Raw genomic sequence first — 15,976 nt, forward strand, 5'->3', positions numbered from 1 at the left:
GAAATCATCCAAACAGAAAATGCTGGTATAGAGTAAATCAGAGTGAAAACAAGTTCCCATCTACTCTAACAATCATCAACCCATCTGATACAAGGGAAGGTCTGACAGGGTTCAGGCACTCAGGAGCCTCACATCATACTTCTTTGGCTGGAGAGAGGGCTAATTCCCACACCAATTTGCATTCATTATATTTCCTTCATCGTCCACTGAAACATTGTGATAGTTATTCATCATGTATGCAAAACAGTGGCGTATCAATTACAGCAGTGTTTAGGCATGGCTTGATTCCAGCATAGTTATGTGTTATCAAAATCATGACAACCTAACGATCAGGAAACAAGTACTAACTATATGAAGATTTTTATTGTAAGAATTGTACCAATAAAGTCTTGGATAGCTTTCAACAGAACCCACACACTCTATTAAATGCATACAAAATCTATCAGACAATCTAACATTGCTTGGGAAGATACAGGTTATCAGCAGAACATCATGTCACCAACGCATGGATTGCACGAGAGCCCCAGAGCATAGACTGAGATTCACACACAGTATTACCAAATTTTTAAAAAATATACCTCACTGCACTGTCTCTGTTCTTTCATTATCTTTATGTGAACCATTCATGAAAGCATGGCCAGAGTATTTTTATTATTTCTAAATACATAAAAATTTAGTTTAGACATTTATCACATCTCAGAAGAAATAATCGCTCTATTTTAAACGCAGGAGAAACCCAGTGTCTGGAGATAACCCTATCAATGCAATGCCATTGTGCTCATGCAAGGAGGTTTACTGTGTTAAGGCTAACACAAGGCACAGATTTAAGGCTGGTCTGCACTAACTGTATTCTTTAAATCTGAAGTATAAATAACTAATTCTTTACAGCTTCAGTCCCAGCAGTCACCCCCCACCTTTACCTCTGAGAGAACACTGAAATTACTTCCTTGAAAAATAGGCCACATCCTCAAGTGGTGCTTCCAGGTATTAAATTTATAAACTGGGCTTAAAACTCTTTCCATTGTCAGAGGATGAAGCAACATTTTAAATCCTCCTGTTATGATGCAACATAAAAGAAAGATGACATCCATTATTCATGTTTTTAGAGTGCAACCCAGTGTTAAAAATCCCTTTATAGCTTACTGTATACCAGGGACTTCAAACTACTTACATGAGGGGCATGTGCTTCTAAGTAGCACAGAAAGAGGACATTAAAATACATGGCATTTGCACAAATTGCCTATTTACATTCACAGGGCTAGAGGCTAACTGAAAATGCTGAGTTTCCAAGATGGTCACTGTGCTGAGGACAACCGTGCCTACACACTGTTCTGGTAGCATCTGATGTTGTTACTACAGCAACAGCACATACAGCCTTACACAACACCTGGACTGCTGGTGGCGTGCCCTGATACGCTCTCCTCTTCCTTGGAAGTGTGATACGGCAACAAGTCTGCTTCTCCACCGCTGCATCAGTTGCCTGGAATCCATGGTACAACCCCAGAAAACCAAGGCTTGATAAATTTGTAATATCTGAAAGATAAGGAAAAGCAAAAACATACTTGTGGCCACTAGAATTTTGCCTTTGTGCCTCTTGAACCTGCATAAAACCAATCTCTACTAAGCCATCCAGATTGTCTCTATCACCTTAAAACTCTCTATTCCTTTCCGGTCACATAAGTGTATCAGAAAAACCTTGCCAGTTCTGACTCTGGGTTTGCTGTTACGAGCAAGAGTATAGTTAAAAGAAGCACAAGGAAAAGGTTGGCAGTTTTAAACAAAACAGACCAGCCTTCTCCATGCTGAAAGGCTTAGGAATTATGCTCATTTACAGCCAGTTTTGTATTAGATATTGTAACATTTATGATGTATACATTCTCCTTTCACTCAGCTAGGACGCTATGAATCCCACCTGTTTGCAGCAGCTACATGTAGGTTGCTAAATATAAAAAACAGCACAACAAGGGCAGCTGCTTTCTGAGAGTGGAACTAAAACACTTTACGCCATCTTTAAAACCAAATGCTATCAAGTAACTTCAGAAGTAGAATTTCTCAGGACAGCCACTTTAAAGAAAACCATTTGTAAAATGTATTACAGCATTAGGAGGTTGTCTGATGAGCTGGAAAAGGGGAAATGTATTGATAATAAAGAGTACACAGAATTTGCATGTGATCCAAATGCATGAAGTAAGCCAAGTGAATTATAAAAATCATGAAGGCTTTGGGAAGAAGCCACTGGTCTGGTATCAGCATTTTAAAAGACAAGAGATAAAAAGAACTTAGGAAGCACTGTCTGGGGTTGGAGGCTTGAAATATTGAATGACTACCAATGGAGAAATCAAAGAGAAAAAGGCCAGGAGGAAGCTGCCAGACTGGGTGACAAACAGAGGTGTAGGGTGCATCTGTGAGTCATCAGCACATAACAGAAGTCAAAGCCATGTGAACATCTGAAATAGAGCATGGAGGCAAGAGCAAGACAAGGTCAAATTGTGGGAGGAGGAGGAGGAAACACCGGACCAGGGATGGGGGGAAGAGCATCATGAAAGAAAGAACAACAATCTGTTAGAAGGAGCAGGTACTGTGCAAAGAGGTCACAGAGAACAGCAACAAAACAGGGGCATTCAAACATTTCAGTGACAGTAACAACATGTACATAGACAAGCACCCAAAATGGGCTCTGGGGAGGCTAAGGTAGAGGTTGTACCACCTCACGTTGTAAGAGGGACTAGACTTGGCTCAGAGCTAGAACAAACAACAAAAAAACAGGGGTGTGGGGGGGTGAGACTAGAGTTAAAGGTCCAACAGAGTATAGTTCTCCAGCATATATTACCATATGGTATAAGTAAGTCGTTAAGGAAAAAGCCCATGGCAATGGAAGCAAAAGCAAATGAGTTAATGAGGCAGTGACTGGGCCTGAAGTCTTCTACACACACCACAGTTACACTTGGTTTCATGCACGTCCTGTAGGCAACGGAGACAAGGAAGCAAGTTTTTTTGAGTGTAAAGAATAAATCCCTCTGGAAAGACAGCATGGAAAACTGACACTGACACAAGGAGGAAAAAAACTCACAGCATGTGATGCCAGCTGCCTCTGGAAATATTTTTAAGCTTTATGAAAGAGGGGCATATTCATCCAAATAAAAAGACAAGCAAACTAGAACAAAGCTTCTCAGAAGCTGTTGGTGACAGAATTTATAATAACAGCAAAATTAATCTTAATTTGGCAAAGTGTAATGGTGTCATATAGTCTAAAACCTAGTGCTGAAGGGGAAAAAAGATACAGGCCAGACACATGGAGATCCAGATCACTGGTGAATCTCTGTCTTCAAAAGCCTCAGGGCAGATTTCTCATTTTCAGTGTATTTTGCAAGTACAGCTCGATGGCTTATCAGCTTCCTCAGACTAACAAGATCAATATGTAGATGAAGAAGCTTAATAAGGATAATAAAATTATGACAACCAAAATAATCTAATTTATGGAGTGCAGACAGACTAAATGACACAAATGCTACAAATTAAAGCTCTTGCAAAAGGAAACATTTATCAAGTGAGTCACCCGCATAATATTAGTAAAGAAAACTTTTTTAAACAAAACTCCTGAATTCTCTTTATATTAAAAAAAAAAAAAAATCAGCACAAGAAAATAAATTCTAAAAAATTATTCAGGTGTGCTGAAGGCCTTACTCTGTCACATACAGCATGTGTGACAGCCTTTGGCACCAGAACGTATAAATACACATTCAAAAATTTAAATATAAATTGAAAGCTAAACATATACTGGATATAAAGGGTTTAAAGGATGTAAAGATGGAAAACAAAACAAAAACAAACAAACAAACAAACAAACAAAAGAATCAAAAGCAAATATGCACACCAGCCCTCACCCTTGCCACTTCCAGTGAAACACCAGCTGTCCAGGCTTGCTGGCTCCAGCCACGGCACAGTGGGTTGGTCTGTGTCCTCCTCAGGTCTCCCACTCACCACCAATGATGTCTGAAGCCACTGACTGATTTGAACCTTATTTGACATGGGATAGAGGTCTCAGAAACACTAGTCTCCTACATTTTAGTGACAACCGGCTACCAAGAGAGACAAGCTGCCCTGCCAATGCTCCCAAACTGCTTTGACCTGTCCCATCAGACACAAGATGGACACCAGGTAAGCCCAAGTCCTTGGAACTGACCCAACCTGGGTAAGAAAAAGCAAGTGCAACCCCAAGACATAAATCCACAGGAGACATCTCTTCCAGAACTGCTTGAGTTTTAAGCTCCTGTATTCTAATCCCTGAACAGAGCATGTCTCAGAAAAAAAAAAAAAAATCAAAACAAACAAACAGCTAGATCAGTCTCCTACCCAAAATGAGTAATAAGCTCAGCTCTAACAGGAGCACTTGTTTCCTCCACAGCAAGGGCTGCCTTGCTGCTTTTTTTCCCCATCCTCCTCCTTCGCCCCATCAGTCTGCCTCTCTGACAAGTAATCTGAAATTTTTTAATTGAAAAAGGTCACGAACCCCTGAGATCTCCCCATTGTTTTGGGGAAACCAGTTTCACACTGTTAGTAGAAAAATGACAAAGCTCTTCTATTTTTTCCCATCCCTAATGCAGAAGGTAAATGTTGCAGAGCTCCATGTTTAAGAATATCCATAGGGTTCCCATGAACAACAAATTATTGTTGGTTAATAACCACCAACATCATTTAGATTTCAGGGATATATGATCATAAAAGAAAACATAAAAGGAAGAAAAAGCTAGCTTTAAATCCACATATTGTTAAGGCAATGATAATCAGTCAGAAACCGTTTCAGACACATTAAACCAACTCCTGTTTGTTGTGCTCCTTGATTAATTTATGTCAAAGGGGGAGGGGGGGTGTAGTCATATGGAAGTTTTTAACTATAAATAAATCACCACAAATACTTTGTCCCTTGCATCCTTTGATTTAAACTACCCACTGGTAAACTGTATATAATCCAGTTGATGCTTAAGGAAACCTTCCTATTTACACAGCTAAAATACAGGCAGGATCAAACCAAACCTCTGCAGTTTCAGCACAGGCTAACCCACCTAACAAAGCACGCTGCTGTCTGTAGACTGAGAAATAATTCATATGTTGCATCTTTTGAAATGGATTCACAACACAAGTGGCTTTTCCCAGGAAGGCAGAAACAGCACATCTAAGTCACTTTTAGATGTCACTTCAGTGATATGTACCAGCCCCAGAACAGTCCTGCAGCTGGCAGGGGCACGTCATGTAACTCTGGAAGAGAACAGCCACCAGGGAGCCCAGTCACAGCTCTCTCAGCAGCCCAGCGATTCCTGGCACCAAGGCACAACATGCCTGAATCCAGCTCCTAAACCATGACACAAAAACTTGATACTATGCAGAAAGATAAGAAAATTCATATTCTGAAAAACAGTTGCTCAGGAACATGTTAGGTCATCAAGTTTAGAGTGAAAAAGGGAGATAAGAACTGTAAACTCCCATTCTGATTTACCCTTTCCTAACACCTTCCACTTGTGCATGGCCTGTAAACAAGGTGGTAACGTAGTGAACCTGGAAACTAATGCCACACAGTCATTTCAGATGTCCAAGGAACTAGTCGCACTGAAACTATACCGACACATACAAATTTAAAGCTGTAACAGGCACCTTATTTCCACAAGGTCACTCATGACAAATCCATCCCAATTTATTAATATTACAAAACAACCCTTTTACCCATCAGATGGGTAAAAGTTAGCTGCAGTTAGGAGACTTATCATTTGCATTCAGGACCTACCATGGCAGCTACACACTTCAAGACTTCAGGATTGATTCTGGTGCGTTACCTCAGATCCTGAAACACTGCAGACGCTGCCATCCAGAAGAGCCCTGCCATCCACCAGCCTCTCAAATGAGAGATGAGTTTGTTTGACATAATCAAAACACAACCATAAAGGACTTACAACTGTGCTGTTACCACAGCACAGGCAAGTTCACACATTTTATGCAAAAACACAAGCATTTTTCCTCTTCGCAGACACAAATTCTCCAGCCCACCACTTTCCAGTGACTTTACTTAGAACAGCCACATTGCACACAGCACCACCTGACAGCTACAAGGTCAGTACTTCATTGGGTAATACGTTAAGTACATCTGGAGATTAGTATTCATAATTAGCATGCAATTACAATATTTACGGCCAGGTTTTGGCAGGCACCCAAGAACAAGCCTGGTTATTAGCCAATCTGGCCCCACATGCTATCTTGTTGGAGTCAGCTAGGCCAGCGTTCCCCCTGAAACTACCCCTCTGGACAACCAAATCATACCTGAAATAAATCCACCACCTCCGAAAAAACCTGTCTGAAGCAGCATGGGACACTCACATCCTCAATTTGAGCACTTGATAAAAATTGAGTACTACCAGAAATCAGCTTAAATTATTTAATTTCAGCCATTGGAGAGGCCAACTAGACAGACTAGTGAGTTTGGAGCTCATTATTCTCCTTTATTCCCTTACACAATTTAATTACTTAAACTCTTAGGCTCCCAGAGACCACAGGTCAAGTGTTATGTCTGTGACAAAAGGTTAACAGGCTAATTATTTGACCTAAAGTGGGGGGAAAAAAGACTTCTGGGGAAAACTAGAGCAGAACCACGGAACCCAGAGCTTCTCAGACCCATGGCTGGTGCTTCCTTAGTTGCATTTTGAGAATTTTTACCTGATTACATTCGCCTTGCGACTCTTCCCAAGAACTTGCCCCACCCAGGGAGTGGGGATACAAGCTTAAACCATATTCAGTAAATTAAAACAAATTAAAACAAACAAAAGAAAGAAAGCACACAGAGTGAGAAGGTGAGAGCACTCCACTAAGTCCCTTCCTTCAGAAGAAAGCCAAAACACTCCCCAAATATATGTTTTCAAGCATTTGAAGTCTAATGTTTATATTAGCCTCAAAGAAAATCTGTGGACATTACGCAAGAGGTTAAGCCCCAAGGAAACCACGCAACTTCAGTGAGCAATTTAGAACACATCCATAATGTTTCATCAGCAATTAGGTATCATCCACAACTTGGATTTACCAAATCTCTTACTCATAAGAGCAGAAGGAACACTGACGCAATCAAATTGAGAAAAATACTGGTGTAACCAGGCTGTTTTTTTAAAATTAGACAGATGATACATTAAAAAAAAAAAAAAAAAGGTGCTAAAAGCACTTAATTCAACAATATTCTACTACTGGTAAGAGTTTTATTTAAAACTTAGTACTTTTTCATTAACAAAATGTCCTATTGCAAAGCAGACCCTTACTTCAAATGACCTCAAAAATGTTTGAAAACAAAATGCTCACTGAAACGCTCTCAGCTTTGGGCCCTCATCCTGCATAACTATCCCTACAGGAATGCTCTCATTAGATGATGTGACGATTTAAAAGGACCGGCACCTTATGTAAATTTATGCTATTGCTTTTAATTGCAGCTATAATTATGGGAGTGCCTCACAGCTGAGTAAGGCCACATTAAGCAAACTTGCTGGAAACTTCACAAACTGCTCCTCAACACATTGGGCAAGCACCAGGATGCCCACAAACAGTATTTATTCAGCCCCATCTTCAGCTCTCTGCAGAGTACTACAAAATCAGTTGACCTATAGGGGATTGCTTCAAGTTGTACTTGGTTTAGTATGTCTTTGCCTTCATGTTAACAAGTTTCTCTTCGACATTTACGAATATGAAAGGTTTAAATCAGAATTAATGTTTTTAAATATTTTAAAATCTTAAAAGTAATCAAGTTTCTGCAACATTTAACTTTTCTCTTCCCCTCCCCACACTCCCAAGAGCCACACAAGCACAATGGGAACCTACTACAGAATCAACACCGAGCCAAGCTATGAGGTGTTGAAATCAAAGAGCAAGAGCAGTGTCCATTTCAGCAGCTCTCCACCACAGCCAACAAACTGAAGACGCTCACTGAAAATGCTGGCGCAAATGTGCCGTGAATGACCCAAGGAGCAACGAAGGGTTTTCCAGTTCAGCTGTGGGCAAGCAGTGGCCCATCACAGCTGGATCAGGGTCCCCCTCTTTGTCTGGGTGGTTTAGAAACCACCAACCTTAACAAACTCCATTTCCATGCCCTGGGTTGGAGTCAGGCATGGATGAAGTAGGCGGCTGCCTACTATAACGTCAGCAGAAGCCAAGCAATGTCTGCAAACAAGAGCAATCCTTTGAGTCACCCGGCAGGAGTCACAGCTGCTCTACACCCAGTGACACCCCGTTTCCTACAGCAGCAGGTGGCTCAGGGTGCCAGGCCAAGGCTCCCCGGCCCCGTTATCACACCCTCACACACCATCCCTCTGCTTCTGCCTCCCTGGCTGGCCCCACGCCTGCAGGAGAGCCCAGGAAGGCACCAGGTTTGCCCTCCAGCCTACATAACAGTTTTCGTGGAAAGGGGGAAAAACACCCACTGGTGACAAGACTGAACGTCCATGTCGGTGCATGTGCACGACAGCTCTCACCCCACAGGACACCCGGTGCCCAGCGCACAGGCCAGGCCTGGGTACCCCTGGGAACTGCAGTCCTTCCCGGGGAAGGCTCCAGCCAGCCAGCAGCCACAGCTCACAGGGCGAGGAGGTACAAAAGATGCAGATTACATGCTTTTATGGCATTGCCATTAGGAATAGAAGAACAACTAACTGGTCGGGTCACCACTTGCCAAAACACTGACTTTACAGCCTTCTTTGGCCAACGGAGAGCATAAGCGCTCGCCAGAGCGCGATGTAAATATGCCTTCCCACAGACAGTGGGGAAAAAAACCCAACCCCAATCCTCACGGCAAAGCAATTTCCAAAAATAACTGGGAAAGCAAAGAGCCACTGGTACGGTAGGCTCCCTCTTCCTATGCCGCATCTCCCAAGCCTGCCCATGCCTCGGGCTGCTCCCGGCAGCAGCCGCCGTTCCCACTTGCCGTCTCCCGAGCCGCTGAGGGGCCGGTCGCTTCCCGGCGGGGCCGGGAAGCAAAACTCAGCCCGCGGCGTCCGAGCCCACGAGCGGCCCCCCGAGCCCTGCCCCGACGCCCCCCGACATACGTGGGCTCGCCGGGGCCGGGGCCCGCCCCGCGACGCCCCGCAGCCCCGGGTGGGAAGGTCGGGCGCCCGGCCCCGGCCCGCGGGGAGGCCGCGGAAGGCCCCGGCGGCCGGGGCTCCTACCTCGGCAGTGCCGGCCCTGCGGGCAGCCGCCGCCACGGCGGCAGCGCCACATCAGCGGCGGCGCCTCAGCTCCGGCGGAGGACGGCCCGGCCCGGCTGGTGCGCGGCCGCGGAGAACCCGCCGGCAGCCGCTCGGCACGGCGGAGCCAGGTCCTGGCCGCGGCGCCCCGCGGAGCTGCCCGCGGGTGTGCGCGCCCCGCGCGGGGCTGGGCGGGGCGGCGGAGATCGGAGCCCCCGGGGCTGGGGCCGCCGGCTCGGCCGCCGCTCGGGCGTCTCCTCCTGAAGCAGGGATTTGTTAACCAATACCGCAAATAAGCAGAGGAGGTGGGGCGGCCGTGGGCAGCGTGCAGCCTGGTGGAGGCTGGGGATCGCCAGCCCCCCCGGGGGAAAGGGGGCTTCCTCAGCGGGGGGGGCGGGCTGGGGGCCCGCAGGCAGGAGCCACCCCGGCAGCTCAGCAGTCCCCCAGTTCCTTACACTGTCCCTGAGGTGATACCGAAGGCTGTATGTTACCTTGTTCAAGCAGGGACTGATTATTTTTATGGCTTGGCTTCATTAGTAGCTTCTTAATTTTATTAGGCTGTCAGTCTGAGGTAAGCGTGGCGTAATGGAACACGCAGGGAAGCCTTGGGGTGGTTATCTTCCCACAGGTCAGCAGGCGAGGTGAGCAGCCGAGGAGGCAGCACTGTTCTGCTCCAGAGATGTCATCTGTTCTTCTGCTCGGGAGCTGTCATCTGTTCCTCTGCTCCGGAGTTGTCATCTGTCCTGCTCCAGAGATGTCATCTGTCCTTCAGCGCGCTGGGCCTGCAAGGATGGGCAAACAAGTTTGGGGAGGGGGAAACACCACTGCTAACAAAACAGGGGTCAACCAGAAAATGTAGGAAGCTTAAGGAAGCAACAGTCTAAAATCTGTTCTGATTCTAAAACTGAATCTAAAAACTGAAAAATCAGAATAATTTTCCTTTAAGATGAAAATGATTGACATGAGCAACTGCATTACGATTTTTAGGTTTGGGGTTTTTTTCCATTTTTGCTTAAAATTTGCATGCAAGTTTTCTTTACCTGGGCAGGATGACTTTTCATCATCCTTGTTGTTCTTCCCAGGCTCCCTCCAAGTGATGCCAGGCCTAAGTTCGCTGTTTGGGCAGTCGTTTTCAGACCCCCACTGGTAACACAAGCACTGTAACTGTGCTGCTCTGCCTGGGCATCATTTGATGCTTTAAAACTTTAGTTAACAAAGTACAGCTTCTTAAATGCTAATCACTTACAGAAATCAAGCCACATGAAAGAAAGGGGGGTTATGCTTGTAAATAGGGAGCTTTGCTGCTTATCTCCAGATGATGATGCCTCCTGTAATGAGGACACTGGGCGGCTGAGGTCAGTGCTGCACTCGGCACTCGGTATCGCTTCCTTGAAGTGTGTGTGCAGGGATCCGAAGCAAGGGTTGAGTTACTCAGGCTGCAAGACCTCCAGCCCTAGCTGTATCAAAAAAGAACCGTCAAAGTAAGATCCAGGTCCTTGTGCGGCCCCTAGAAAGCTGAACAGTGCAAGTGTTTGGCTCTCTGGAGATGGAACTTGTCTGTGTCTACTGTCTGGACAACATGTAATCCTTACTAACTCCCTCTGATTTAATCTGAAGTATTAATAATTCATTTGCTTTATCTTCATAAGAAGCTCAAGTGACTATGGAACTGTGGCCTTTTCTGCATTAGCAAGCTTCGTTGCCCAAGAAGAGGGATGACATGGTGCATGCACACAGTCACCATGCCGCCGGTGCTGGTCTGGAGCACAGCGTTGATCTCTGGCACAGATGGCATAGCTCAAAACTTGATGTAGATAGCTCTGGGTTTGGTATACAACTTCTTCCAGCTTAAGCCAGTTGCTGGAGTTGTTTGAGAGTAAGAAATGTCCTGCGGTGGTGAGCCACTGGGGCAGGGGAGAGGCCCCTAGTCTCATCTGCTCTTCCCTTGAAATATGTTACAGTCACAGACAGAGGCCAGCAATGAAGCTCAGGCAGACTGGGCACTGCAGCAGCTCACCCTCCTGTCCTTGGCCTTAAAATAAAGAAAAACCAACAAAATCAAATGGCTGCAAGGATTCCTTACTGCTTAATGTTGGTGTCAGGGTTCAAAGTGCCACCACTTTCCCCCCACCCAGTGAGAAATAGCTCAGCAACCACCAGACATTTCAACTCCTCTTTAAGCAGAAGAAAAGGTCCCGAGTACCAGTTGCGACGGCAACTGATGGGCTGGTGGTCAGAGCCTTACTGCATGATCAACCAGGGCGCTCGTGTTTTCTTTTGGTGGTTTTTGCCTTCTCCCTAACCATGTTTATCCTCCTCCACAGCCTTTCTTCAAGGTGGGAAGGCAAACCTTAGCCCTCAGCCCCTGTGATGTTCCTCCCCTTGTCTGCTTGTGATTGGGCTTGTCCCTTCTTGTCCCAGGCAGTTTGCCTTTGTGCAGCTGGCTGCAGTCCCAGAAAAGCTGTACTGCAGGATACTAACTTTGCAGAGGACTTAAATGTTCTTAAAAGCAAAACACACCAAATCACTGATAAACCAGCACAGCTGTTAATAGCAAGAATTGCTCAAAGTCTTGGGTTTCACTCAAGATCTGTGCAGCCAGCCGTTGACCAGGTTGGTGAGTTTTGTTCCAAGCTAGGGTGGTATAATTACTTAGATAAGCAGAGCTAGGAACAGATTCACAGAAAAAAAAAAATTATTCTGATCATTTATTTGCATTTAGGAGGACTCGGCAGGAAAGAAGAGAGTACAAGATCAGTACTCGCAAAGTTTCTGCCTGGGGTGTTTGGTCACAGCTTGTGCTCACTGAGCAAGCAGGGTCATCCATTTGGAAAATGTTTTGCTTAGTCCTGTGCCTCTCTCAACAACACCTAAATCGGAAACATTTCCACACTTTCAGACCTTGGATAATCTTTTGCCCTAAATGTGCTTTTGTGGCTTCCAAGACCTACTGCCCAGCATGGATTTCTGCCCTGAGACTGGAGGAAAGGCCACAAACCGACAGTCTGCCTTCAGCTGCTTCGCAAGGGAAAGCATCTGATCAGGCTTATAAGAACAACGTTGCTGTGACGGGCGTCAACTGCTTGGGGACACTGATGCTATTTCAAGTGACTTTTCTCCTACTTTAGTGTGAGCCAGCAATTTTTATCTCTGGATGGCAGTAACTTAAAGATGGCTAAATCAATGTTTGGTAACTATTTTGGCTAAGTTTGGGTCAAGTTCCTCAGTTTTGTTAGGAGGTTTAAGCTCTTGGGTCCTCTGTTAAATTTCCTGGGAATTGGGCATATGTAGGACTGTTGCATTCAGTCAAGCCAGGTAACACAACTCTGCCTTTTTCTTAAAGACACTTTGTAGTCTTTACTCAGATGAATTGCAAGTGTGCAGAAGAATAAAAGGCAGAAACACTAATTGGTGAGCTGGCATGCAAAAGTTAATGCAATAAAATCATTCATGTAATTGTGTCGTACCTCATTTTTTTCCTTCTGAGCTATTTCACCTGCCCAGCAGACTACAAGATCTTAAAAAATTAGGTGAACCTTTGTCCTGAAGCATAGGAGCATGTTAACATACTCCAGGTTTGGGATGCCTTATCTTGGTGAGTGGCAATTGTCGTCTCAAACCTGGTCAGACCCTCTGGGCTTGCCTGGCCTTTCTCAGGCTCTTTGCAAAGAAGGAATCTTATGTGCATTGCTGGAGTGTTTGTCTGGCTATTTTTACGCCACTTGTTTTCTGTATGTGCAGCTGTAGTCAAGTGCTGCTGCTTGATCCCAGACAACTGAGATTTTCCATAACCTTTGACTAAGAAAAAACTTGTCTTTCATCACAGCTCCCCTTCACAACAGGCAGCATCTAAGAGGATTATATAAATATTGTATCAAGCACATTTTTGGCAAACTGCTTGCATTGGTGTTGCATTTTTTTCCACTACTGTCTGTGTAGTAGGAGAAATAAATGGCACGCTCAGACCATGATAGAAATTAATACTTTCATGTACGTTCCTTCTGTTTCACTTGGGGGTTCCTCATCAGTTAACTGCCTTATTATTTTAACTCTTAAATCAATTTATCTAGCAAGAACTCAGACTGAGGCATTCTAAAGATGGGATCCCCTAACTCTGTGTTAGTGGTAGGTATTTCTACGTAAACCTGCATATGTAGAAATAGTTTCTGCCTGCTTAGAAAACAAAGGTATGGCTTGCTTTGATAGCTAACAGAAAACAAGCACTCACATTACACCTTCTAGCCATAACTGAAGAGGAAAAGGTTTCATGATCCTTCTGACCAACACCCTGAAGAGTAGCTGCTAGTGGATTTTGGTGGTGGTTCTTGGTTCACCTGATTTCATACACTGATGGGGAGAATGCAGCTTTTCAAATGAGTTTGTTCAACTTGAATGTGATTACTGATACAGTAAATTCTAAAGGCAGGTTGTCCAAGCAAACTGATAAAGTGTTACTACATGAAATAAAAAGCATCAAAGGTATTTTTCAATATGAATAAATGCAGTATGGATTTTGGACAGAAAATCTGCTCCATCTAACTAATTTTGATAGGGTGGCAGAGATACAGGGAGAAAAATGGGTAGGGTTTTTTAGTGAGTCTTTTCTGTTCTAGGCCAGTGGATATAAAGGGTCATTTGTGCCCCAAGAGCTGGTTTATGCAGTCAGGGAGAGCTGGCAGGTTTCAGATGACCGTATTCAAAAAGCTCACCACCTCCACTATTTTATGAAAGAATAAAATTAAATACAGACTACCCCTTCCCCCAGCTGCCCTGAAGACAAGGAAGCAAACACATGCCTTCCTGGCATTGTATATATCCTGTTGACGCTTTGCACAGTGCACAGTCTGCAGAATATGGAGGATATTCATGTTCAGACACCCACTCTAGTTTTGCATCCTGCACCAGGCTCATATATAATATACTCTGGCAAAAGTCAGTCTTCCAACAACACTGCACCTGCTATGCTGGATGCTGCAAGCTGCCTGTGTCCTCTTACCCTCTTTATAGATTTGTTGTTATGAGGAAAGTCAGGCCTCAAACATTGAACTCCCTGTTATCTCAGCTGGTACCTGCTGTGCGCAGGTATCAGTTGGTGCGTATTAAAACAAGTAAGATAATAAAGAGTATATGCTTTGTGCTGAGGGCAGGTTCAGTTTCAAAGTTGGTACAGGGTGTTGGTTTGGTTTGGGTTTGGGTTTTTTTGGCTTGTCCCCCCTGGCTCCAATTCCAGCCTGGTTTGTTTTTGCTGAAACTAACCCCAAACTCTGCCCAACAGCACAGAAGATTACAGCTGTTTACGTTTTAAATTGTGAATTATGGGCAGTAATTTGTTAAATCAAGCTCTTCCTCCTGAGAAGAGGTACAATCAAATGCAGGGCAGCACATGCAAAATGTTTTTCTGTAATATTCAGCATTCACTCTAAGTCTTTGCTCAAATCTTTCTTTGCAGATCAGAGCAGCATTTGGAGCCCTGCATGTTTTTAGGCTTAACGTGTCATTGGAGGGAAATTAGTTTGCAAGGTGGTGTACCCAACTCAGGCAATGGCTTCACTGGAGTCAGTGCGCAAGGCCTGACTCTGACTCCCTTCAGGCTGTTGATAACATTCCTGCTGGCTTACCACAGATTAACCTATTTTTAAAATCCCAGGGTGGAAAATAACTAGGAGAGGAGTTAGTGCCAAACTGAAGCAGCAGAGGTGCTGCAAATAGCACAAGTGTTCTGCCTCTGACAGTCCCGCTGACAGTGAAAACCACAAACCACGTGTTCCACTAACAGAAAATGTGGAAACCCTTGCAACCCACACACCAGCACAGCACTTGAAACACTTGCAAAAAAGTAGCTGCTCCTGTACCTGCATTTTTGTGGTGGAAGTCCTGTTCTGGTGCCCAGACCCATCAATGATAGATTTGAAAAATAACGGAACAAAGCAGGACAAGCTTCCAAATGCAGAGGCAATTTGGTTTCTATAACCTGAAGCAGGGTCTGCTGTTTGTGCAGGATGTTTAAACACTTGTTGAGAGCCCATGAACTGTGCTTCAGGCTCTACTTTTTTTTTTTTTTTTTTTTTCCTCCAAATAACTTCTGAAATCTGTTGAACCACAGGAATGCTGACTGATATCCCTCCTAGTGCTCTGAAAGAAGGTATGTCAAATCCAGGGCAGCAGCAGCCTGTGGCTCCTGAAGACCATTTTAGATCTTTCTTAGACCTTTTTTCAGATGTTTTCGGAACTTCCCTAGAAATACCTGAGCAGGAGAAAAGGTAAAAAGTGGGCAATTTTTCAAAAACAAAATCCAAATGCAAAGAGACTGTAAGGAAGAGCCACTTTCACTCGAGGTAACTGGTAGCCAGAAGATCTTGTGTTCAAGTCAGTGCTGCTCTGAGCGAGTGAAGGATGACAGACTGAGCTGGGTTTTGGGTACAGGGTCTTACATTCAAACTTCTGGAAATTATTTCTGTAGGGGTTGGTATTTCACTTTTGAAATGGTAATCGGAAGTGAGCTTCAACACTGCGTGTGAAAAAGAAGTGGAAAATTTTATTTTGAAGTATTAATCAATAGGAAAGCAATGAAGACTGGTGCATACCCACAATGCTATTGGCATATATGGGGGTATGCTTTATGGAAAGCCAGCAAAACCTGTGTTGCTCTGGGTAGCATCTTGAGCTGCTCACTCACTCAAGTGTCCTTGGAGGCAGTTTGTGTCCTGCCGCCTCCTCCTGGTCTGAGATACCCCTCCCCAAGTCCTCTTAGTTGCTATGGTTGGCTCACCTGT

General features: G+C 44.5%; 1 protein-coding gene across 10 annotated transcripts in view; it reads right to left on the reverse strand.

Annotated features, from left to right (window-relative positions):
- Positions 1 to 9,933, reverse strand: part of LOC119147459 (6-phosphofructo-2-kinase/fructose-2,6-bisphosphatase 4) — a 56,167-nt gene extending 46,234 nt beyond the window's left edge. For 2 of the 10 annotated variants that reach the window (XM_037386482.1, XM_037386481.1), the window contains exons 1-2: positions 2,831 to 2,938; positions 1,381 to 1,533 (exon numbers count right to left, since the gene is read on the reverse strand). In XM_037386482.1, the coding sequence (XP_037242379.1) occupies positions 1,381 to 1,533; positions 2,831 to 2,867 (190 nt within the window). In that variant the 5' untranslated portion in view covers positions 2,868 to 2,938. Of the gene's footprint in view, positions 1 to 1,372; positions 1,534 to 2,830; positions 2,939 to 3,884; positions 4,018 to 9,185; positions 9,453 to 9,694 lie in introns of those variants that run through there. The other 8 variants (XM_037386492.1, XM_037386491.1, XM_037386484.1 and 5 more) reach the window with 8 other exon arrangements.
- Positions 9,934 to 15,976: the final 6,043 nt, after the last annotated feature.

The sequence above is a fragment of the Falco rusticolus genome, chromosome 4, assembly GCF_015220075.1.
Source record: "Falco rusticolus isolate bFalRus1 chromosome 4, bFalRus1.pri, whole genome shotgun sequence".
NCBI lineage: Eukaryota > Metazoa > Chordata > Aves > Falconiformes > Falconidae > Falco > Falco rusticolus.